Source organism: Papio anubis, chromosome 15, assembly GCF_008728515.1.
Source record: "Papio anubis isolate 15944 chromosome 15, Panubis1.0, whole genome shotgun sequence".
Taxonomy (NCBI): domain Eukaryota; kingdom Metazoa; phylum Chordata; class Mammalia; order Primates; family Cercopithecidae; genus Papio; species Papio anubis.
The window spans coordinates 8,780,322-8,805,304 of NC_044990.1; the positions used below are offsets into that span (position 1 = coordinate 8,780,322).

The 24,983-nt window shown below is 34.7% G+C and overlaps 1 protein-coding gene across 1 annotated transcript in view; it reads right to left on the reverse strand.

Annotated features, from left to right (window-relative positions):
* Positions 1–216: 216 nt before the first annotated feature.
* The window catches only part of UBL3 (ubiquitin like 3), a 78,981-nt gene continuing 54,214 nt past the window's right edge, over positions 217–24,983 (reverse strand). Inside the window, exons 2-5 of the mRNA XM_003913725.4 lie at positions 13,044–13,152; positions 7,968–8,054; positions 3,435–3,512; positions 217–3,124 (exon numbers count right to left, since the gene is read on the reverse strand). Of these exons, the coding sequence (XP_003913774.1) occupies positions 3,072–3,124; positions 3,435–3,512; positions 7,968–8,054; positions 13,044–13,152 (327 nt within the window). The 3' untranslated portion in view covers positions 217–3,071. The remainder of the gene's footprint in view (positions 3,125–3,434; positions 3,513–7,967; positions 8,055–13,043; positions 13,153–24,983) is intronic.

Genomic DNA, 24,983 nt, shown 5'->3' on the forward strand with positions numbered 1-24,983 from the left:
CGCAAAAGTTACAAATAAAAACGATATGAAGGCATATTAAATTTTGGCTGATACTTCTCTTTGATTTTGCTAAACCACAGCAGAGTAAAGGCTGGCCCAATGTTGAATTTTACTGAAGAGTATCATAAACTGAAGAAAGAAAAAAAGACAAAAACAGTAGTGAAATAAAGAATAGGCAAATATACCAGAATTATGAATGGAAGTCATTCTAGAGAATTATTCTACAACAGATGAAGTTTTAATTTCTTTTCACATTAAACATTGTTTACCACAATCAGCTAACAGAAATTACTGTAACATTGGTCACGATGACTTCATAAAACTAAAGATAGATGTTATGAGGAAACTTCATTTAATGTGAATGGTAATGTTAGATACTGTATTTTTTCATGGCAAAATACAACTTATCTTGAAGAGAAAGCAAATAGTTCAGATCAGGGAGACATGCTAAGGTTTTAATAAAGAAAAGCTTGGCCTCGTTCGGAACACTTAACAAAGTTCAGGACAAATTAGATAAAAGAGATGAGTGAGACACCAGCGTTAGGCAGGGACATAGGCTCATCATTCAGGCTTTATGTACATTACTGGATCTATGCAGCTCTCACTTTTAGATAAGCACGCTGTATTTTTGGCAGAGGGATCTTCAAAAGTAGCCTTGGATATGAGGAATCGTACTTTAACCACCAGGCAGTCCAAGAAATTATTTTTAAAGGGGCAGCTGAGTATTTTCACGTATATACTATTAAGGCATCTAAATTTTTGGTGTTTTCAGTATATACTTTTACTGCTACTTTTTATTTTTTTTCATGTTGTACAACTATGATATTAGGTATTAAGTGACATAATTCTTTCTCTACTAGTGAACTAGTTTATCTCACTTAGCAAACTCTAAATTGATTGAAATATATAATCTGAGAACACACAGAAAAATATATTGAAAAACCAATAGAGATTTTTAAACATCATAAAAACTCAATCTTAATTAACTGATAGTCTTTAACTTAAAAAAAGAGTAATTAGAATGAAAATAAGTATTAAAAATAATTACCAGTAGTTTGTTTTACAAAAGAATAGAGCCATAAATTGTTTTAATTGCCCAATTAAGCAACTACCAGATTCTTTAGTCAACACTAACAGAATTCACATTTCAGCTAGTCAACAAAGCATATATTTAACATCTCTTGAATATAACATTTTAGTGATAACACAGACTACATAATTCTATCCATTGTTGTGACTGTATACAAATTAACCATGTTAAATATCAAAGATACACTGGGAATACTCCCCAAACCAACAACAGAATATTAATTAAATGAATTTTAAAAGCTTAAGAAATAAAAGTAGAAAACATGAATGAGACAGTGCTTTAACAATTATTGACCTAATCAAGACCTTTAAAATTACCACCAAAATGCACTATGATTTTTTTTTTTTTATTTAGTTTACAGGAAGAATCTATAAGTACAGGTTGCAGAAAGAAAATGTTTAGTGCTATTTACATTCGTTTTAAAACTCTGCTCTATACAAATTTAATTCTGATCAGTATGAACAATATTTTCGTAGATCTACTGCATATAAAGCCTTTTCATCAAAGCATTAACAATGAATAAAATAACCTGATTACATTTAAACAACGCTGACCATTTGAAACCATTTACATTTAATGTTTTTAAGGGCTGTTGACACTTAGTAAGTACAGAATGTAATGTCAGCCTGCAACTTCATTTTTATAAAGGCTAAACTTATTTATATGGAATATTGTTCTATATACTACAAGCCAATCTATATTTTAAGTCCTATAGTTAGGTATTTTATAAGTCTTTTATTAAATATATTCTACACATATTTGTAATTTCACCCAGGAAGAATTTCTTCCCAGTGAAAAAATATAAAATCTTTCATATTTTTACAGGTTTAGATGAAACTAGCTCATGCTTTAGTGCTGTGCAAATTGTTTTTAGCATATCAATCTTTAAATTATTGGTATGAAATAAAAGAAAAAGTGGCATTCTTAATTGTGTATGCCATAAAAATCAGCTTTTGACTTTAATACAATTGCAAGCACTAATATCAAATGCAAACTATATAAAGAAACAAAATTAGTACTATGGAGTTTTTCTTTTTAAATTTTAAGAATTCATCTGAACTCTCTAAGGAGTAAGAATGACACTGGATGTGGTTACAAATGAATGATAATTATGGAAAATTTCAATTCACTGATATTCAAATACGTAAAATTGATCAATGAGGTTTTCTAATATTTCTGCACAATAATGAAAGCCGATGAGTGACTGGAACTACCCTCCCACATTAAGGCTAGGAGACGCACTCTCACCCCTTCTTGTGCTGTCTAAACAAGCGCTCAGTTACTGTAGGACTCAAGAGTGCATGTCTTAAAGGGAAAAAAATCAGTTTCATCAGCCCTCTACTGAGTGCTTTAAACAGGCACATTTTGTTTTTTCATTTGTTGCAGTGAAAAGAGTCACACTCAGTTTAGTATTCTGTGCCAGTGCAGCCACCACGGCTGACTTTGGTAGAATTCACCCAACATTTTTGTTTCTTTTCCATTTTTTCCTCTCAAGTTGGCCCAGTAATTAACTTCATTAATTGCCGAGTGTCTTCCAGTGTGGAATTGTATATGTAAGTATTTCTAGGTACCATAAACTGTTATAAATTCTACTGATGAGGAAAATAATGCCAATCTTTTTAGTGCAAATTGTATTTGGAACACTTGCTTTATTAGTTCTGATGATGAAAATTTTGTGGCAGCAAAGTGGTTTCTGCTACGAAAGATAACTTGTTAACTTTTCCCCTGGAGATTGACATTCAAAAACCAGTATGTTTTAAAACAGCTCAACATAAAAAGAGGAGAAATAAAAAATCAGAGTGAAAAATGTTCTTGGTGCTTTTACTTTCATGAGAAAAGAGGACAGTGTTCATGTGGTAATTCAGTTCCATGGGCTTACAGGCAGACTGTTCTGAACGGTTTCTCAAGCAATGGCGGGTCTTTTCTGTCCCAGCAGCATGAAAGACAAAGACTATATCACATCACACTAGGCAGACAGTGTTTACAGGATTACACAACAATTACTCTCTCCAGTCTTCTCACGATTCCTCTGACCTAGGGAAAATGAAGAAGGGCCTCGTTTATAAAAATTCTAGAACTGGAGGGGAAAAGGGGCTAGGCAATCAAGTATAGGAAGCAGTAGTTTTGCGTTTTTAAAAATGTTTGCATTTTTCAAAATTAAGAAGCTGTAATAAATGTTCTTTTAATTTTAGCATGTTTCAAAAATGTCTGGTTATTTGCTTGACAATCTCTATTCACAAACTATGCAAACTTCCTTTCCCTCAGAATCTCCAAGAAAAACCCAGCATTTCTGAATGCCTGTCTTTGTGCCTCAACTGAGACACTTTTCCAGTGCATGGCTTACCTTGAGAGTTTGGCTCTGGCAATGTCTCTCTGGCCACCAAATGCATCACTGTTGTTTTGCCAAAAGGAAGTTTTAATGCTATGTGAAAAGCAAAAGATGATTAGTTACACATATATCAACCTATTAAAATCACTATCCAGATTTAAAACCATTTTAAAAATTGATTGCTTTTTTTGACTTCTTTAACAGATTGAACTTCTTAACTCAGAGTACCTTCACAAAATTAGATTAATATTATCAGAAATAACATTTAAAATTTAAAAATTTTTTGCAGTTATATAGCCATTTGCTTGACACATTTACCCATATTATTTAAGAAATGATAAAAGAAAAAAATATGTAATTGGCTAATATCAGAGGCTACCTTTAGAGGAGAAAGGATTAAATTTTTTAAAAAAAATACTCTTTCTATATTAGGTAAAAGTTTAGATTAAGAGATATTCATTTCTAAATCTAATTACCTGTCAATTGTCTAATAAAATTACTGCACTGAACAGGCTACTATGATGTAGAAATGCAAGAAACAAACTTGATTTTAAACATTTATTCTCATCCCTGTATTCGTCCATTAGAAAAGAATTTTCTTAAAAAGATTAGGTTAAAATAATCACTGTCTTGGCGTTATCAATAATCACTGTTTCCTAATCAAGTCTTTATAACATGTTTTCACTCATAAATTTAATAAATTTTATCATGAAATATTTCAGGCATAGAATACACACCCATGTCCACTAAGGCAAATACAAACACTGAGTTTCATGGTAAATCCCTTTGTTACTCTGTGTATAAAATTAGAAGCAGCTGGTATATTTAGCTTCTAGAACTGTTTCTATAGTTGTCATGTTTTAGTTCTGACACCTCAAATTACCCTGTCTTCAAAAACTACAAACTGAAGTAAGGCCAAAGATCATTACTTAGCAATAATGACCCTCCAGCTCCCTGTTTTTAAAACTTGCTCTATAGGATGATGGTTACCATGCAGATTTTAAAAAGAATCCTAATTATCTTCAACACTGGTACTATTTCATATGTTTAAGGTGAGTTCCCATCTTATTTAAAGTTGGCCAGCCATTATTTGGTCTACACTTTTAACCTCTGATGTTCAAATGAAGCACGATGGCCCATAAATACATAACGAAAAAAGGGAGGCTTTTAGAATAACTTCCTAGGCCTGACTTAAATTAAAATGTAAATAAGACTTTATGTTATGAAAAATTTCACTAAATATTTGGGAAAGCCTGATCAACATTTTAAACCTTGAACTGAACTTAAAATGCACACATACCAGGCTGCATATCATTCTCATACCTTCAAACCTTGAACTGAACTTAAAATGTGCACATACCAGGCTGTGTATCACTCTCATGTCCGTCTTCCGGGCTCTAGTAAGACAGACCTGGATTAAAAATTTTCATCTCTGCTGCTTCCAACTGTGTAACTCTCAGCAAGTTACTTACCCTCTAAGCTTCTGTTTCCTCAACTAAACCGGAGATACTAATTCTATTACATGCCCTTTGTAGCTGTGTCCATTAAATCAAACAATCCAAGCAAAGTGCTTTGCCCAGAGCTTGGCACAAAGAAAGCATTCAGTATATACTACCATCATCATTTTGAGATAGCAAGGAAAATGAATCTGAGAAAAAAGGTAGGTGAACTGAGATATAAATGTAAAAACACGTCAGACAGGCCTGGAAAGTTCCCAAGAGGCTTACCATTTGAAGTTACAAATGTAATGTGTGGGAGCTATTATTTTTTCTTCTTCATCTGAATTTTAACTAGAAATAGTAGGTATTGATGTTAATAACATTTAAAAATGTGAAAGAAGAGGAATGCCAGAATCTAAAATGCGTTCTCTTCCTTTCACTGTGGACGCTTCTGCTTTCTCCTATGACACAGTACAATATCCAGAATAGAGGTTTTCAACCTTTAGAGTACATACAAATCACCCAGGAATTCAACTCTGTAGTAAAATCAGGAGACGCGGGTTGGGGAGAGAGGGCGTGCAGAAATCTGTATTTTAAAATAAGTATCCTAGATGAGCCTCATGCTCATTATTTCAGAACCACATTTTGGGAAATGCTAATCTGGGCCATACTGAATGCCAAAGCTTTAGCTGATCATCTTCTTCACCCTCTGATTAACAAGGCTGCTGTCACACTTTTCCTTTAATGAAATGAAACTTTATATATGACTATATAAAGGTTCTAGTTCAAAAAGGGGGATTCAGGGCTATGTTTTAAGACATTTGATAACTGAACATTTCAATCTGAAACTTAACTGAACCAGAAAATTTCAAGAATGGCAGAGAATGCTCTGGCTTCCCACTTTAACTGTCCACATAATGGCTGAATTCCACCCATGGCTGTATACCCACTACTTCGTGGTCATCCACTGCTTGACCACCACCTATAACAAAGATCTCACTAACTTTCCCTGGCAGCCTAGTCTTTCTTTCGGTAGTTCAATGTGTTCACATGTTCTTTCCTATATTGAATAGAAAACTGTCTTTGATTTCCAGTTATTGATCCGAAGTCTAATTCACAGGGCTACACAGAGCAAGTTCTAGGGCCACACAAAGCCTTCTTCCACACAGGCCACTCAAATATTTATAGATGGTTGCATTTCTCTGTGCGCTATCTTCTTTATTATTCACATTGAAGAACACAGGGATGCTAAAAAGAAAAACTGAGACCCAAAAGACAAATAGTTGATTATCGTTATCCAAACTTGCTCAAACATCCAGTTATAATTATTAACGCAGAGGTCCAGGCCATGCTTCTACGCTAGAGATAGTTTATTGTTTTTGAAAAGAAGGACAGCAATACAGAATGACAATAATAATTATATAAGTCAATCTGGTAATTATTCTAAAACAATTTCAAAAAAATACTGGTAAAAATTATACTTTAGTGGGAATGAATCAATAATTTTGATTTTTAACACAAATTCTATGAGCTTTAATATGAAGTTCAAACTCTGAGGTCACAACAGAAAAGATAATTAAGGAATGGAGTTGGTGGGAAATTGCTCACATAGATCAATACTCAAAAGGGAAATGGAGTATTTCAAGGTTCACTCATATAATCAATAGATTAAATTCAACCATCATTTACCAATTTTTAATTCACGGAAGATCTTGTATGAGCCATAATTTTAAAAAGACCAGAACATGGTCCCACCCTTAATGAATGTACAATATAGCCCAGGAGCTAACAGTCAATTCTTACACAAAGAGCATTAAGAGTCGGTCCATCTATTTATACAAAAGCTATAAAAAAAGCTACAAATCAAAAAAGCTCCATTTTAAAGTGCCAGATATCTTAGTAGATAGAAGCATTTTTTAGACCAGTTATAAAACTACTAGTGAAACTCAGTGTGAGATTATAGCCTGAAATGTTTTATTCACTTGACACTGTGATAAAATCATTTGCATTCATCTACTTTAGCCCTTATTGCCCAGGATTTTTACCAGTGCATTTGATCTGTTTGTCCTATGTAATACTAGAGCAACCTGAAGGGAGAGCTTCTGTCTTACTCTACTGGATTCCCAAGTGCTTAGCACAGTACTGGCACATAAGAATTTAATAAATACATGCTGAATGAACGAATGCAAACATTCTACCTTTAAGGAAAAACAGATTATATATTAGGTTTAGAGGAAAAAATCAGACTATATTTAATGAAATATATATTTAGATAGATCGTTTGCCTATACATTTCCAAATATCTGAATATATTTGAAATACCTATTTTCAAAACTAAACAAATCCTGTTGATGGTAGAAAATGTACCCCATAAGGGGGCACTACTGAGCTACATTTCTCCAGTCATATATAAAGAATAATAATAGCTAACAATTAAGGTGTTTACTATGTGCCACGCATGTAAGCACTTTGAATATATAAAGTAATTTACCCTTCTTAACCTCTGAGGTAGGCACTATGGTAATTCCACTTTACTGATGAGGAAACTGGAACACAGGTTGGTTAAGTCACTTGCCCAAGGTTTACACAGCCAGTAAGTAGTGCAGCTAATACAACTTAAATAGTCTAGTTCCAAAATCTTTTCTTTCAACTATTACGCTAAAATGCTGCTCTAATGTCAGTCACTTACTTTATTCTCACATGATTAGCAACTATATCAGGTAGGAACACCTGAAAACATCCCTTCATATATTTGAAAACTATCATAAATTTTTCCTAGTTTGTGTGTCCAGTCTTAAGTTTAAAATACTATATCTGAATTACATTATTTGGAAATATAATAACATTACATTTAAAAAATAGCAGGTATAGAATTCTATCTATACTGGGATAGAGTTTATTTTACAAGGTAGTAGATACTTATTAGAGTCCTAAAATTAAATTTAACAGAATACACAATGTGAAGGAGTAGGCATACCAGAAGTAGGCAGAATTCATAGTTTGAATTTGTCTTTTTTTTTTAGTAAATTCAAAGACCTTAGCATTTAAAACAAACGAATCATGCTACCATGAGACAGACATGAAATCCCACTACAAAGGTGGCTGTTACCTCCTAATGTGACATTTCCATGTAGAAATCGCCCTTGATAAATGAGTCGTAGAATATTTGGACTGCTGACCTGCTCTTCTTCCCAGTCTGAAAAGAATCCAGTGAACTGGTTAGGTATATTCTAACACGTAATTAACGTACTACTATATTGTTTTAAGAATTCAGATTCAAATCAGTTAGAGTACAAAGAAGGCCCTTGGAGCTTCCTACTATTAGAAACAGTCACTATTCATATATTCACCGCAACCCTAGTTCTTGCTTATTCTTCTTAAGTAGCAAGAGCTGCAAAAAGACTCATTTTGCTTCTTAAAGAATACTAAAATGTACCAAACTGTAGTCCCCAAGTTTAAAGTTAATACAAATGAGTTGGGAAAGACCTACCAAGTAAAAACAAATACCATTTTAAAATTAATTTAAATTACCAGTAATTAACAGATAATATTATAATGTTCCAATATTTGTACCTGTTAAAATGTACATTTAAGGCTAGAAAACAGCAGGTTTAACAAATATCTAAAAAACAGTTAATATATTGATATTAAGAATAACAAAAAAACTGTGTTTACTTTTGGATAATGTTGATTTATTATCTTATTTTCTATCTGAAGTCAGTTAGTAAACATTAGAGAAGATACAACTTTAGTTCACCTCACCCAAAATGAAGACTTGGAAGAAACTGAACAACTAATATATATTAGAAGGTACTGTACAAACATGAAAACTTAGAAAGGTGTACACACAAAGAAAATCAAAAGACAAACTGGTAGGTAGAATGGGTAAAAGATTATTTAACTTCAGCCTATAATTTATATAATAGTAAAAGATGGAAGCCACTCCATTAAAATAAAGGTTTAAGGACACTAGTGTTATGATAGGGTAAAGGGTTGGTAATTTTCATGAGCTTGTAGATGTAACAATTTAAGCCTTGAGTTTATTAATGATCTGAGAATTCCTTTGTCTTTTTTGTCAACAATTCTCACGTGTTTGTTTCCTATAGCAAGAGCTAATGGGCAACACACAAAAAAAAATAGTTTAAAGTATTCTGAAAGAGTGACAGAAGAGAAAGGAAGTAATTACAGACTTTTGTTTTGCCCTTTTCTTGACTATTCAAAATGATGAATATGAATTTGATAAAACCACTGCCTATAAGTGACTTAGGCACAGCTGAAATGAGCAAAGGAGAAATAAATCTCAATCATTTCCTGCCCCTGACCCATGCCTTTAGTCTCTTCCCTCTTCTCCCTCCTGCAAGGTTTTGTTGCCTTCTGATCCTGTTACTCCCAGGTCCCTCCTATTCCAGAAGAAAGATCAAATAAGTCTCTAACACTATAATACAAATTGTTTTGAATTCATCACTTCCAAAATTATTGTTTAATAGAATATTTCTGGTCAAGATGGAAGTGCTCCATAGATACAAAGGTAAATTACAGTAATTGTTTAATTCACAGGAAACAAAGACTAATATTCTAAAAATACTTGAATTTTTTTTTTTGAGGTGCAGAAACCTGAAGTCCCATGTTTCATTATCTTATACAGAGTGTCATGATTTCCACGTACTTCACCGGTGTAATATGCTATCTCCCTTCCCCTCTCCAAGGATCTAAAATTTAGAGAAACCTTAGAATATAGCTTAAATGAAGAATTTCAGGTGTTATTAACATATCCTAAGTTTAATAGATTTTTTTGAACCTTTGACCCAATAACAGCTATGTGTCTGACTATTCCACCTGTTAGTAATATTTCCACTAAATAGCATGAGGGTATGCTAAGGAAAACTAATTCCTTCAACAAGTATAGTGCATTAAGTATTTTCTTCTATTGATTTAATATTTGCCACACATTTATTATTAGCATCAATAAGTATTTAATTTGCTGATTTTTAGTACATTATGTGATACAATACAGACTTACATTTTTAATTTAAATATTCTATGTAAAATAAAAATTAAAGTACTTCTCTATTCTTTGCAGTGTCTAAAACTGCTGAGTAGATTTGGCAACCTGAGGAAATCCTGGGAACTAAAATCATTTTTTTGAAAATAAAGGAACATCCACTGATACAATCAATTTTCAGTACTGGTAGATGGTTTGTTCATTTGGGATACTATTTATGGCAAAGGCTTATACTTGAATTTAAACTAATTTTAATATCTAAGTAAGTAATTATGAAAGTAAAAGTGTTTCTTTTACCTTAAGTTATGATACTGCCCAAATAAATTTCAGAGTGATTACCCTTCTTCTGCCTTGTGTTATCTCATCTATAATATCCATATATCAAAAGCTATTACTATGACCACTCCCTCCAAAAAAAATCTCACAAAGATAATCTTTTTGTATCACACTTAGAATAACATCATTGTTGGGTATTTAAAAATGCTTTTCATACTGACAGTCATCTATTTCCGCCTGGCTATAAAGAACAGCCAATATTCTTAGAGCCCAAATTTAGTCTTCTTTAGCTTTTCTGAAATTCCTTCTTAGCTATAACCTTTATAGCTTCAGTATCTCCCTGATTTAGAAATCAGCTGCTTGGTTACTAATGTGAAGAAAGATCCAGTAGTTGAAAGTATTTGTCTAAATCAGTATTTCTTAAATTTAGGCCTATGAATCCACAAAGACATGTCCTTAGGGTCTAAAAGTCCTCTTCAAGAAGTTTTAAGTTGTATTTTCATTTTAATGAAAATCTGGAAAATCTGTATTTTCATTTTAATGAAATCTGGAGGAGACTGTCTAGATGATTTAAATAGTCATTTTATAACCAAGCGCAGCCTTGGGGTTTTCAGTACTCACGTGTGCATTAAACTTATGATTGTACTGGTGCCAAGCAGTCAGTACTTCTTTAATTGTTAAGAGGCTAATGAGATAAGGACAGAGGTTCACTTAACAGGTAAATGATGCATTCTATCTAAGAGAAAACTGAGTAACAATTTGTTATACTGTATAAGTAAAGGTTTTATGGTGACTCTACAGATAACTTGATCATCAAACACTATGTAGGAACATAGGCATGGCAAACTCAATAGTATTCATGGGGTAAGCAGTGAGTTGGTTTTGGCAAAAATACATCATCTAGCACATTAATGTTATTAATTTGAACATTATTGGTTTGAGAGTTATATTTGCATTTTCTGAATCAATCTTTTTTAGTTTTATGATTATGCATATGAGTTAACAAGAATAAAGAGTTTTAACTGGGTTTATGTTTCTATATTTTAAAATACTCATTGTAATAAAAATAATTTAGGTCAGCAACTAGAGATCTACAAGAATTATGTTCCTCTAGAAAAGTTCCATATATTATTTAAGGCTGAGAAACACTGATCTAATTGACTCATTTTGTATATATACTATGTTCTTTGTCAAAATAAGTCTTGTCCTTTAAAAGTTCAAATTGCTTCTGCTAAAAAAAATTAAGTGAAATCAGCTGAAAATAATTCGTATCACTATGATATATGACATAAGGATCAAGATGACACTGGGGAAGTTCAAAGGAAGAAAACGAACCAACAATTCACTTGAAGGAGGCAATTTTTTTTTTTTTTTTTTTTTGAGACGGAGTCTCGCTCTGTCACCCAGGCGGGAGTGCAGACGCATAATCTCAGCTCACTGCAAGCTCTGTCTCTCGGGTTCAAGAGATTCTTTTGCCTCAGCCTCCTGAGTAGCTTGGATTACAGGGGTGCACCACCACGCCCAGCTAAATTTTGTAATTTTAGTAGAGACTGGGTTTCACCATGTTGGCCAGGCTGGTCTTGAACTCCCTGACCTCAAGTGATCTGCCTGCCTCAGCCTCCCAAAGTGCTGGGATTATAGACCTGAGCCACCACACCTAGCCCACAGTCTTACTCTATATTTAAAAAAAAAAAAAAAAAAAATCAGAGAAAGGAAGAAATACCAAACACATTTTCCAAGATTGTTATGGTTACTGGCTTGAAAATGGAAAGCATAGACAGGTATTAATCATCTTGACCTTATAGTAGTTCAGAGAACACAAGAACTGACATGAATTAGAAGTTAATTTTGTTTCAAACTTAATTTTAAATAGGCTATCTAGAGAAGACCATAGAGAATGTATTATCTGTTAAAAATGTTGCTCTTTCCTCTTACTTTGTGTTTTGGTAAAAACAGGTTTACTCATATGAAGGTGTGTGTATACTCACTATTTTGTGTGTGGTTTTTTTTTTTCTTTTCTTTCTTTTTTTTTTTTTTTTGAGACAAGGTCTTGCTCTGTTGCTCAGGCAGGAATGTAGTGGTGTGATAACTGCTCATGGCATCCTCAAACTCCTGGCCACAAGTGATCCTCCTGCCTCAGCCTCCCAAGTAGCTGGGACTACAGGCATGTGCCACCATGCCTGGCTAATTTTTAAATTTTTAGTAGTGATGACATCTTGCTATGTTACACAGGCTGGTCAGTCTCAAACTCCTAGCTTCAAGCAATCCTCCTGCCTTGGCCTCCAAAAGTGCTGGGATTACAGGTAAAAACCACCATCCCTGGCTGCATTTTTCTTTATTAAAAATATATTTTGGCCAGGCACGGTGGCTCCCGTCTGTAATCCCAGCACGTTGGGAGGCCGAGGTGGGCAGATCACAAGGTCAAGATATTGAGACCATCCTGACCAACATGGTGAAACCCCATTTCTATGAAAAATACAAAAAATTAGCTGGGTGTGGTGGCACGCACCTGTAGTCCCCGCTACTCAGGAGGCTGAGGCAGGGGAATCACTTGAGTCCGGGAGGCAGAGGTTGCAGTGAGCTGAGATCGCGCCACTGCACTCCAGCCTGGCGACAGAGCGAGACTCCATCTCAAAAAAAAAAAAAATTTTTTTTCCACTTACATTAAAACAGTTCTAAGGCAAAAGGAGTCATTGCATCCTGGGCTCCTTTACCATCTGGGAATGAGACTGCTGAAGAGCAAGATAAGGAAGGATACAATGATCTTCTAAATCTGAGACTTACACTCCCAATTTTTGGTTGTTCTTTTAAATGTTATATGTTTATAACAGTTTCAAAATGTTTGTGAGACAAGGTAGGGCATAAAGAATCAACATTATTCATACTCAAGAAAAAAATATCACTTACCCATTGGCCAATTGTCATATACATGCTTTGCAATGTCAGAAGCAGAATCGTTAGGAGAAAACAGGAACTCTTTTGTTTTTCCGCTTACCAAAATGAGGCGCAAATTTATCTGTAAGAAGACAATGATTCTTTTAACATAAATCTAAAAATCTTTTAAGTAAAAAAGAAGACTCAAAGGCTTTTCATTTCAATCACATTCTAAATTATTACCAATGCCATATTGTGGTTTTAATTTAAATTCTATAAAAGTTTTTTAAAAAGAATGGGAATTTGACATTTCATTTTATTGCCTATTATTTAAGGGGGGTGTGTGTGTGTGTGTGTGTGTGTGTGTGTGTCAGACATATTTGCCACAATAAATGAACGCAGGGAAAAAAAATTCATTATGCTTTTAAATTTAATTACTCCAACAATGTTCAGAATTGAACTTTTGCAAGTTATCACTATTATTATAGAACATACATTTTTACCCAAAAATTAATAAAAATGTTGGCACTGAAGATCTCATCACTAAACAGAAAAAAAAATTAGTTGATACTCTACTTCTTAAAATATATAATTAAAAGAAAAACTATATACAAGTTTTTATCCTATGAAAATTATTAAAACCTAGACAAATTAACAAGAAACTATATATATTTTTTTGAGACACAGTCTCCGCTCTGTCGCCCAGGCTGCAGTGTAGTGGCACAATCTTGGCTCACTGCAACCTCTGCCTCCCGAGCTCAATCAATTCTCCTGCCTCAGCCTCCCAAATAGCTGGAATTACAGATGCCCACCACCACGCCCAGCTAATTTTTGTGTTTTTAGTAGAGATGAGGTTTCACCATGTTGGCCAGGCTGGTCTTGAACTTCTGACCTCAAGTGATCTGCCTGCTTTAGCCTCTCAAAGTGCTGGGATTACAGGTGTGAGCCATCGTGCCTGGCCAAGAAACTTTAATTTTAAAGAACTTTATCATGGTTAAAGGAGGAATCAATAATAGTAGCTCTTTTAGTCCCAACTGCATGACCATATATTTTTTAGGCGGAGTAGGGTAGGACACATGGGACAAAGGATATAAATTCACCTTCAGTGATAACCCTAAGGGGGATAAGAGAATTAAAGTGTTTGAGATCTACTGGGTTCACATTTCCAAGTCAATATATATTTGCTTATATCATTGTTAATATATTTCACAAATGTTTAATTTTTATCTGTTGTAATTAATTTAATGTTATTTTTTTAAAAACACCATATCTATGTATTCCCCTGTAAGTCACAGAAATACAAGTGTTGTTTCTATTACTCCTGGCCTTTGTTAAAAGAGTAAGTAAGATCTTACTAAAAGTTGGGTCCAGTCCAGAGCTGTGCTCTGGGATAAGGCAATCTAGCCTAGTTTCTTTATATGTAAAGAACAGAGAATCTCATTGTACCAGTCTGAACTGTGCCAGGTCCCAGGTTACCCAAGCTCTCCTTTTTAGTGACTAATTTTTTTTCTTATTAAAAATACCAGAAAATCTTTAAGATGTCAGAGTCTACAATGAATAAATTGGTGCCTATTACAGCAGTCACTGATTTACTATATTCACCTACCACCATGGCCAGTGTCACTTCCAGTACCTCACCAATTTGAAAATTATTTGAAAATTTTGTTGAAAGTTATAAAATATCTCCCCTATAAAAATGCATATACACAATTCTGGATTCAATGTAATGCAAATGAATTTCATATTAGATGGAGTGGAAGTAGATTTCATATTCTATCTACATATTTCAATTAAGTTTTTTAAAAGATAAAAGAAAATAATCTATGTTCCAGGTGAAAAGCCCTTTCAATATGCCCAATAAGAATTTCTTCCTGCTTTTTCTAATTAGAATGAAGTTATACCAAATAGCTGAATACAGGAGAGATCTGATAAAAACATGTTGCTGTAAAGAAGTGATCCAAAAACTTTGAGTTCCACTTGAACAAGTTCAAGTAGTAGTCTGCAAGAATGATTACGTTCTACGAAAGTAACACCTTATTTATTTCCTATAGCAAATCGGTAATGAGCAATTCTTCAAGCAAGGAACCTAACATCTATGCAACACAATGTGAATTTTAGTCGTCACAGATACATTACTACTCATGGCTTTCTCTTAATGTATGAATAACAAATACATATTACCCTATGAACTTATATGGAATATTTAAGGTTCTTCAGTCATTAATGTCCAAGAAATTCTGCCCCTAATAGTTCAGCCACTTGTGTTTAACTAGAAAAAATACAATTAAATTCAAGCTTCCTAATTAAGAGTAATGCAAATTATGTGAACTTACTACTTCTTAAAATTTTTTACGCTTAAAATTAATTTCCATTGGGTTTTTACTCAAATTATAATATTTAAAAATGATGAAAGGAAATAGATTTAGTCTTTAGGATCTGTAAAGGGGACACCAAAGCCTACTTTTGATCTTCCCTGATGTCTATCAATATGGAAATGGGAAAACAAATGATAGTATATCCTTACCATGGAATTCCATGCAGCGTTAAATGACATGAGATAAAGACCTGTATGATCTGACATGAAAAGACAGCCACAACATACTAAGTGAGAGAAAGCAGCCAGGTATAAAACAGTACTGTGGGAACAAAAGAACACATGCCTATTTGCTATGTACTGACTCACGTGTCCCCAAAATCTCTGTATTGAAGCCTTAACTCCCAAAGTGACTGTGTCTGGAGGATAGGGTAATTAAGGTTAAAGGGAGATCATAAGGGTGAGGTCCTCGTCTGTCCAACAGCAGCCTTATAAGAAGAGAAAAAGCTCGGCTCCTGTGCTCTCTCCCTCTCTCTTCCTGCCCTCCAGGTGGGGACAACAAGAAGGCAATGGTATTTTGCCGTCTACCGTATTTTGCTGTGGCAGCCTAAGTTGAATAATACACACAAAGAAAAATATAAAATAAGAAATGTGAGGCTCCCTTTAAAAAGGGAAGCAGCTTTTCATAGAAACTATGATTGGTGAGAAAGTTGACAAAAAAAATCAACAAAAACTAAAAACTAAATTACTTGGATCTAAAAACATCTTGTTTATTCAACTTTTGTGTTATAAATTCCTTTGCTGTCCTATAAGAGGCTAGAAAATATAGACTATTCATGGGTTGCTGAACAAGTAACCTGTTTACTAACAAGGTTGAAAAAAGGTGTAACTAAGACTACATTTAACTATCCTATATTTTCTATCTTCAATGACAAATTTTTCTACTTTGTTTTCCTGTCATTCCATATAAAGAGATCAGGACTCTCTTGTTGCCAAAATGTTTTATTACAGCAACTTGGTTTCTTGTCTCTCTGGTACAGCAATTTATAAGTTTATAACTTTGAATTGAATAAAAGTGCTAGCCAGGCGCAATGGCTCACGCCTGTAATCCCAGCACTTCGCAAGGCCAAGGCGGGTGGATCACCTGAGGACATGAGTTTGAGACCAGACTGGCCAACCTAGTGAAACCCTGTCTCTAATAAAAATACAAAATATTAGCCGAGCATGGTGGTGCGTGCTTGTAATCCCAGCTATCTGGGAGGCTGAGGCAGGAGAATTACTTGAATCCCAGAGGCAGAGGTTGCAGTGAGCCGAGATTGCACCATTGCACTCCAGCCTGGGCAACAAGAGCAAAACTCCACCTCAAAATAAATAAATAAATCGTGCTTCTGACAGTTTAAAAACCTAAAATACAAAGCAGAACTCTGTTTATATTTCAATAGTATGGGTGTGTATATCTCACACATATACATGTACAAACTAAAGTCTTGAAAGGTATGTACCAAATATAACAGTACTTATTTCATCTTTAGTTTCTTCTTTGTGTATTCCTGCATTTTCTAATTTTTACAGTAAGTCTGCATTACTTTTAAAATAGAGTAACATTTAATTCAAAGAGTACTCAATCATTTCAGGATATTCCTAATAAACTATTAATATTTAAAAAATGTAAAACTATCAAGTACTATATCAGTATGGGCTTTCAAAGAAATACAAATGATTTTCTTAAGTAGACAAATAACCATATCAATTGTAATAAATACACCGCTCTGGTGGGGGAATGCTGATAACAGGGAAGGTCATGTATGCATGGGGGAAAAATGTAAATGGGAAATCTCTGCCACCTTCTCAATTTTGCTGTGAACCTAGAACCGCTCTAAAAAATAAAGTTGGCCAGGTACAGTGGCTCATGGCTGTAATCCCAGCACTTTGGGAGACTGAAGCAGGAGAACAGCTTGAGGCCAGGAGTTTGAGACCAGCCTGATCAACAAAGTGAGACCCTGACTCTACAAAAATTTTAGAAAAAAAATGCCAGGTGTGACGGCATATGCCTATAGTACTAGCTACTCTGGAGGCTGAGGCAGGAGGATTGCTTACACCCAGAGTTTGAGGCTGTGGGGATACAGTGCAATGATCATGCCATTGCACTCCAGCCTGGGTGACAGAATGAGACCCCATCCCTAAAAAAAGATAAAATAAAAATAAATCAACAAAGTCTACTTTTTATAGAAAACACTAAGCACAGAAATATAGAAATACAACATTTAAAAATGAAGTTATAAGATATTCATGGATCCTTTGAAGGCTATTCATTGAACCTAAGACCTTCTGTTCTAGATGTCCGGCTGAAGAAATTATCTTTGAACATTCCCAATTTCTTTTTTTCCTCTTTTTTTCCTGTCACAAGCTTTTAAGCTTTTAAGCTTGTGAGAGGAAAACCAAACCAAAACAAGACAAGACAAAACAAGACACACATACCGCACTCTATAAATTTAACTGTCTGGGTTCGTGCCACAAAATTCTCAGCATTTCCTATTTTAAAACTAACACACATCACAGTTGCCAATAAACTGATATTATACTTTCATATTTCAAAAATCAATGGTCTAAAGAGTTCATATTTATCTAGATGTTCAGAACGTTGGAAACTCATAGCCTCTAAATACGTTTGAACCATGTTTAAAAAATATTATTTTAATGTTTATAGGTGGTTATGCATCTTCGGTTTGACAGAGACCCTACTACTCCCTCCTTACTCCCCCTGGCCTGCTTCAAGCACTCAGGAAACTGCCTAGTTCCAGAAAACATTTGAGTTTGGTAATTCACAGTAGAGTCTGAAAGTGGTTTCGAAGTATAAAATGAGAACAAAAAGCAGGGTAAGATTTTAAAATCTTCTACTCAGAGGAAACATAATCACCCTTCTGGGTGGGGAAGGGGGAGAAAATGACAACTGCCAACATTGACTGTGTAAATACTTAAGTCTAAAAATTTATCAAGTCTTATAGTAAAACTGCTTCAGGAAAGAAGCTTATGTCCAAAATTGAAAAGAGCGGCAACAAACCCACAACACTGCATTGCTGAGTAAAGTGACTCTTGCCTGAAACATCCAGTGCCTGTATCAGTGTTTGGCGCATAGTAGGTAGTCAGTAACTGTGGACTAATATTTCAGTTTTTTCAGTTTCAAGATGCAAGTGAAAGTGCAGACTAGAAAGGTCAGAGCTGATTCAAACCTGGGCTTCAGCATTCTGGCACTGTATTGAAGGGGTGGCCTAGTAGGTAGAACAGGAATGGATAATTGTTTCTTGGTAGTGCTATGGTCATGCAGATAGTTCAAATGCGTAAACACCTCAATCTTTGATTTGGGCTCTGGATCTTTACTGTCAGCAATATGCCCCAGTTAACCTAAATGCTTTAACGTATTTTGAAAAGTAAAATTAATTCTAAGTTACCATATTAACATATATGTTTGGGCCTACTTTTCAAATGGACTAGGTTAATAGATACAGACAATTAACAGACTGGTCTTAACTTGGGCCTATGCTTATATCTATGAGACAAGCTTGCTACTAGACTAGAGCCGTGAATCTGCCTCAGTCTGCTTGTCAAGTGTACCTTAGGACTGTAAGAAAGATGGAGAAAAACACTGGATTCCCATAATTTCCTTTAGAAGAAATCCTGAAAGCAATCATGCAGATAAACAACTGGATACCCGGGCTGGTTATTAGTTAATTGCTCCTATGCTATAGTAAGAATCTTCCAGGGCTTATTCAGATAAATAATGTTAATTGTAGCTCCTCTCAGTAAATGTATGACAATTTCTATAAATGTGAGCTGGTTTCCTTTAAAATATTAAGTACTTATTATTTAAATATTTATTAATGAAAGACCTTTTTACATCTTTGAAGCCAAGCTAAGCCTAAGTATAAAATCCATTTAAAACCTCTGCTTGTAGGATCCTTGACACAGCAACAATGGGTTAAAAATAAGACTTATTTATAGCTTAAAATGTAATATACTTTGTGTACATACCTGTCTAAAAGAAAACTGGTAATAAGGACTCTGACTTGGTATGAGAGCTAATATGTAGTAAAGTTCCTAAGAGATGGCATTTAGATCACTCAAATGAATTATATATTTTTTATATTTACTTTTGAGGCAAAACAAATCAGACAAGACTATTAGTGAGGCAGAACTACCATGATGATTTCCTGTAAGGCCAATGGATACAACAAGAACCCTTCAACGCATGTAATTTCAAGTTAGAACCATTTTTAGTCAAACTGCCATTTCTATTTGTTAGACAGTATCAATTTGGGGAAATTTCATATAGAACTTACTTTATAAAATAATATGTTTTTAATCAGTCAGGATGAAAAAAATGAGGGGAAAGAAAGAGGGAGGATGGAAGATGGAACTGACTACAATGGTCTTTGGGTATAAAATATAATTATGGAGATGGACCATGCTCTTTAAAAAGACTGTTTTCTGCTGAAAGACAAATACGTTGATCTGAAAAGGAATTCCCACTTCTCCTCTGAGAATCTTTTAAGAATAAAATGAGTATTGGGATACTCTACTTCACATGCCAGTCTTCCTTAGAGAAAACTATCAACAGAAGCATGCTTTGCCTTTCTACTGCTCATTCCTGCCTTCTTTGCTAAATGGCAACAACAAGCAGGTAGCCAGTGGGAAAGGTATTAGACCCTTTTTGCAAATCTTAAAAAAAAAACAAACTCCCAACTTATATCAAGAGAATTATGCTTAGTGAAGAAAGCCAATTGCAAAAGGTAACATACTATATGATTCCACTTATACAATATTCTTGAAATGACAAAATTATAGAGATGGAGAATGGCCAGGCTGGAAGGGAGGAGACAGGAAGGGTTACTTTGCCTATAAAAGGGTAGCACAAAGAATCCTTGTGATGGAACTGTCTGTCCTGTATCTTGGCTGTGGTAGTTGGTACAGGAATCTATCTGTGATAAAACTGCATAGAACTAAATACATACACACACACACACACACATAAATGCACATAAAACTGGACAAATATAAAGTCTGTGAATTTTATCATTACCAATTTCTTTTTTTTTTTTTGAGATGGAGTCTCACTCTGTCGCCCAGGCTGGAGTGCAGTGGCGGGATCTCGGCTCACCGCAAACTCCGGCTCCCGGGTTCAGGCAATTCTTCTGCCTCAGCCTCCCAAGTAGCTGGGACTATAGGTGCCCACCACCACGCCCGGCTAATTTTTGTATTTTTAGTAGAGACAGGGTTTCACCATATTGACCAGGCTGGTCTCGAATTCCTGACCTCAGGTGATCCACCTGCCTCAGCCTCCCAAAGTGCTGGGATTACAGGCGTGAGCCTCCATGCCCAGCCTAACATTATCAATTTCTTGTTGTGATATGCACTGTGATTATGTAAGATGTTATCATTAGGGAAAACTGGGTGAACAGTGTTTGGGATTTCTCTGTATTATTTCTGAAAACTGCATGGTTAATCTGTAACTGTCTCAAAACAAAAAGATTTTTTTTTAAGTGCTCAACTTTCTGATAATTTGTTGTTTATGTCAGTCTCTGGTTATTTTTCTTATTTGCATTTGAAAATGAATAGTTTTTTAAAAATAATATCATATTAAAACAGCTACTTGATCTACAAAAAAAATAAACCTATCAGTGACTTAATATATAAATTTTAAAATAAACATTTTCTAGAGTTAGGAATTTATAAAGGGCATATTTTGAATTTTTGTTAACTATACTGTAAAACAAACAAAGAATGAAGAAGTGATATATTCATTTTCCTATGTAAGACTGATTTAAAATAAAAATTATTCAAACAATTGCAGTGCTAAAATATGGTAATTACATATTTCATAAACTTTCTTTTATTCACTTATTCAAACATTTTCTAAAACAGACACTGCTTGGTACCTGGATTGCAAAAGGTTAATATGAAATTCCTTGAGGATCTCATAACCTTGAAGCTATGAGAGACATACAAACAGATAACTATGGGAGGGAGGGGTAGTTAGGATATGTTAATTGTAAGTGCTTGATAAATATTTGCTGGATGAATGTTAAAAATAATAAAAAGGAAGCAGCTGTGGGTCTGAGATTCCTGAGTAGGGTATGGAACAGCGAGTTATAAAAAGTAAAAATAATAGCTTGCCATTTACTGAGTGGTGCAGTATATTTCAGGTGCTGCACTTGGTTATTCTACCTAGCCCATCTCTGAAAAAGGTATTAGTCTCACATTCTAGAGTTATGGGACAGAGTTTAGAGACTAGTAAGCAGATAAGCTGAGATTTGAGCCCAGGTGCATCTGAGCCCACAGCACTTAGCTGCCATATCACTCTGCTAAAGACCAGCTGACCCAGCAACTCCTTACCATGGTCCCTATATGGGCCTGCTTATTCTCCAACGTCATCTCCATCACTCTTCCCCTCACTAGGCTCCAACCACAGGGGTCTTTCAATCAAAACTGCTAATTTCTTACTTGCCCCAAGGCCTTTACACAGGTTTTTCCTTCTGCCTAGAATGCTTTGCACTCCTCACCCTCTACCCCAATTCACACATTCTAGCTTCTACATGTTTGAGAGAGAATGGCATTAATAAATCCTTTGGCATCTAATCATCCTGGATGAAATAATGACCCATGTTTTGAAAAAAAGAGTAGAAAAAGAATGTCAAAATAGAACTGGAGAAGTCAAGAAAGGATTTCTCTCCCCCACTGAAATGGGGCAGCCATCATATTTGTGAAGAAGTAATTTAAGCCATCTGCGAAAACAGATTTAACCTATAATACATCTGAATTCCTAACTATGAATTTACTTGTATTCAGTAGACTAAGGCATGAAGTTGTAAACTAGGGTACATTTAGATTTGCTAAATGGATGGAAGAAGTTATGGGGTCTTTTTCTATATTCTGTTTACCATTCAGTATGATGTAGATTCTAATATTTATTAAACGTTAATATTAAATCCTTACAGGTAGAACACTCAGTGAGATTCCTGCTTTTACTTGTGGAAACATTTACCTACCCTACGAGGTAGATAAGAGAGCCAGAGAGTCCTCCAGCTTAAGTTCCCAAATAAAATTTTTACGACATCTCATTTACTTGGAATGTGAACTTCCAGAACATTTTAACTCATTTTAAAATGTAGGTGGAAAACTACATTCCAAAGCAACATTTAATAATTTTTGAATTACAGAAACCATTCAACTACTTATTAGCTAAAATATTTTCGGGAGAAGGCTCATGAACATGAACGAAAAGCTGTTGGGCTATGGAGATGAATGAATAGTAATAGTTAATTAGCCTCCTTGCTTTCTATGTAAACTGTTTTTTTTTTCCTTCATCAGTGAAGAAACAAAGAAAACTTTGGGTTCTTATAAATACCTTTCAGAATCAAAGTATAAAACTCACAATTTATAAAGCATTTAGTGCCCAGCACATAAGTCCCTAATAGTTAGATATTATCACAAATTATCATCACCATTATATCCATCATCAGTTTAGTAAATAACGTAACGCTAACTATATAATGCTCTTTCCTTTAGTACTTTAAAATGTACATTTACTTTCAGTTTGGGAAACTTTGATAAAATTAAAATTCCATGAGAAGACTGACAGTATATATTACTGCGAATTCCTGCAACTTATTCTTAAAATTACTTTTTTCGCAAGTTCAAAATCCTGTAAGCTTACAGAGCATACTGATTCTGAATTAAATTATAGTCTGTATCACTTTAAAACCTGACTGTAGGATATCCCTTGCATCTAGGATACAAGGTAACAGCTTTAACCTGATTTCAATGGACAATGGTAGCCCTCTAGTTTTCTATACATACTATTAACTAAATAACAAATTTGAATGAATTCAAAAGTACTTTCTCTAGGGCAATGGATTGACTTCTAGAGAAATCTTAGTTTTGGGGAGTATCTTGAGGTCACAAGGCTCAGTAAATTAAGAACAACTGTTCAGTACAATTGTTTCTGTCACCCAAACACTGAAGATATTAAACTAAGAAAGGAAAAAGGGAAATGGTAAAGGCAAAGCACTAGAGAGGACAGCAGGGAGGGGAAGAGTAGTATATATTCATGATACAGTTTCATATATTTCAGGAAGATGACAATTCCATTTCCTCTGTCCACCTTCCATTAGTGGGGGCATGATGGTGGAAGTTTTTTGGATAAGACAGCCTGAAATTAACCAGTATTTTTTGAAGATCAACTAGGTACCAGTTTTCTTTTGAATAGTTCTAGCACAAGACACATTTCCAGCACCTACTATATAGTATTTTCTCTTCTCTCTAACCATCTCGATATTCCAATAAATCCAGGTATGATACAGGATAAATCTTTTATGTCTACACTTATTTGCCTTAGCTTTGCCATTATTTGAGCCTTCCACAATATCCCCTTTGAGCTGTCTGCTCCTTTGTTGTGTCAATTTCCAGATTCCCTCTCTCCTACTTATTCTATGCCATTATCAAATTCTCAGTACTACTTTAAATTCTATGTCTTTCACAATATTCCTCAATCATTCAACATAGAACAATTTTTAAAACCAGGAATCTCAGAATTCATCCAGTTCATAGATAAGGAAAACACCAGGACAGAGAGGCCCTGAGAGGCTGGCTAGAACCTGGGTTTTCTCCCTTCTAGGTCAGGGCTTGTTCCAGCACACTTCGATGCCACCCCAAAAACAGCCGTTCAAGACTCCTCCTATTTCTTTTTAAATATTTGATTTCTATCTTATTCAAATAGCCTCTCCAGAAAAGCTTGTTTTCTCTTAGGATTTACACAACTTTTGAGACAAAATATTCCTTACTTTTCTGCTATATACTAACTGAAAACGAATCCTGCATTTCTCTGACCCATGGAACTTGTAGGGAATATAAATAGATGCTAAGATAAAAAGAATTCTTAATTACTGTGAAATAAGTTTGGAAATGGGTTAAAAAATTCAAAAAATGCAGTTGCCAGGGAATGGAGGTGGGGCTTAATGGGGAATAGTGTGTGTGTGTGTGTGTGTGTGTTTGTGTGTGTGTGTTTGAGATGGAGTTTTACTCTTGTTGCCCAGGCTGGAATGTAACAGCACCATGTCAGCTCACTGCAACCTCCACCTCCGGGGTTCAAGAGATTCTCCTGCTTCAGCCTCTCAAGTGGCTGGGATTACAGGCGTGCACCACCACACCCAGCTAATTTTGTATTTTTAGTAGAGACGGAATTTCACCATGTTAGTCAGGCTAGTTTCAAACTTTTGACCTCAGGTGATCCACCCACCTCGGCCTCCCAAAGGGCTGTGATTACAGGTGTGAGCTGCCACGCCCAGCGGGAATTATTGTTTAATGGGTATAGAGTTTCAGTTTTGCAAGATGAAAAGAGTTCTGGAGACGGACTGTGGTGATGGTAGCAAAACATCACAAATGTGCAATACCACTGAACTGCACATTTTAAAATGGTTAAGATGGTACACTTTATGTTATATGTATTTTATCACAATTTTAAAATATAAAAGAAAATTTCAATTCAAGTAAGTTTCTTCACTGCAAAATTCAGAATCTTTCATATGCCAAAATCTCTAAGAGGGAGGAGAGCTATACCTGTATTATTAGTGTGTTCAAGATTGTTCTACTTTTAGCTGATTCTC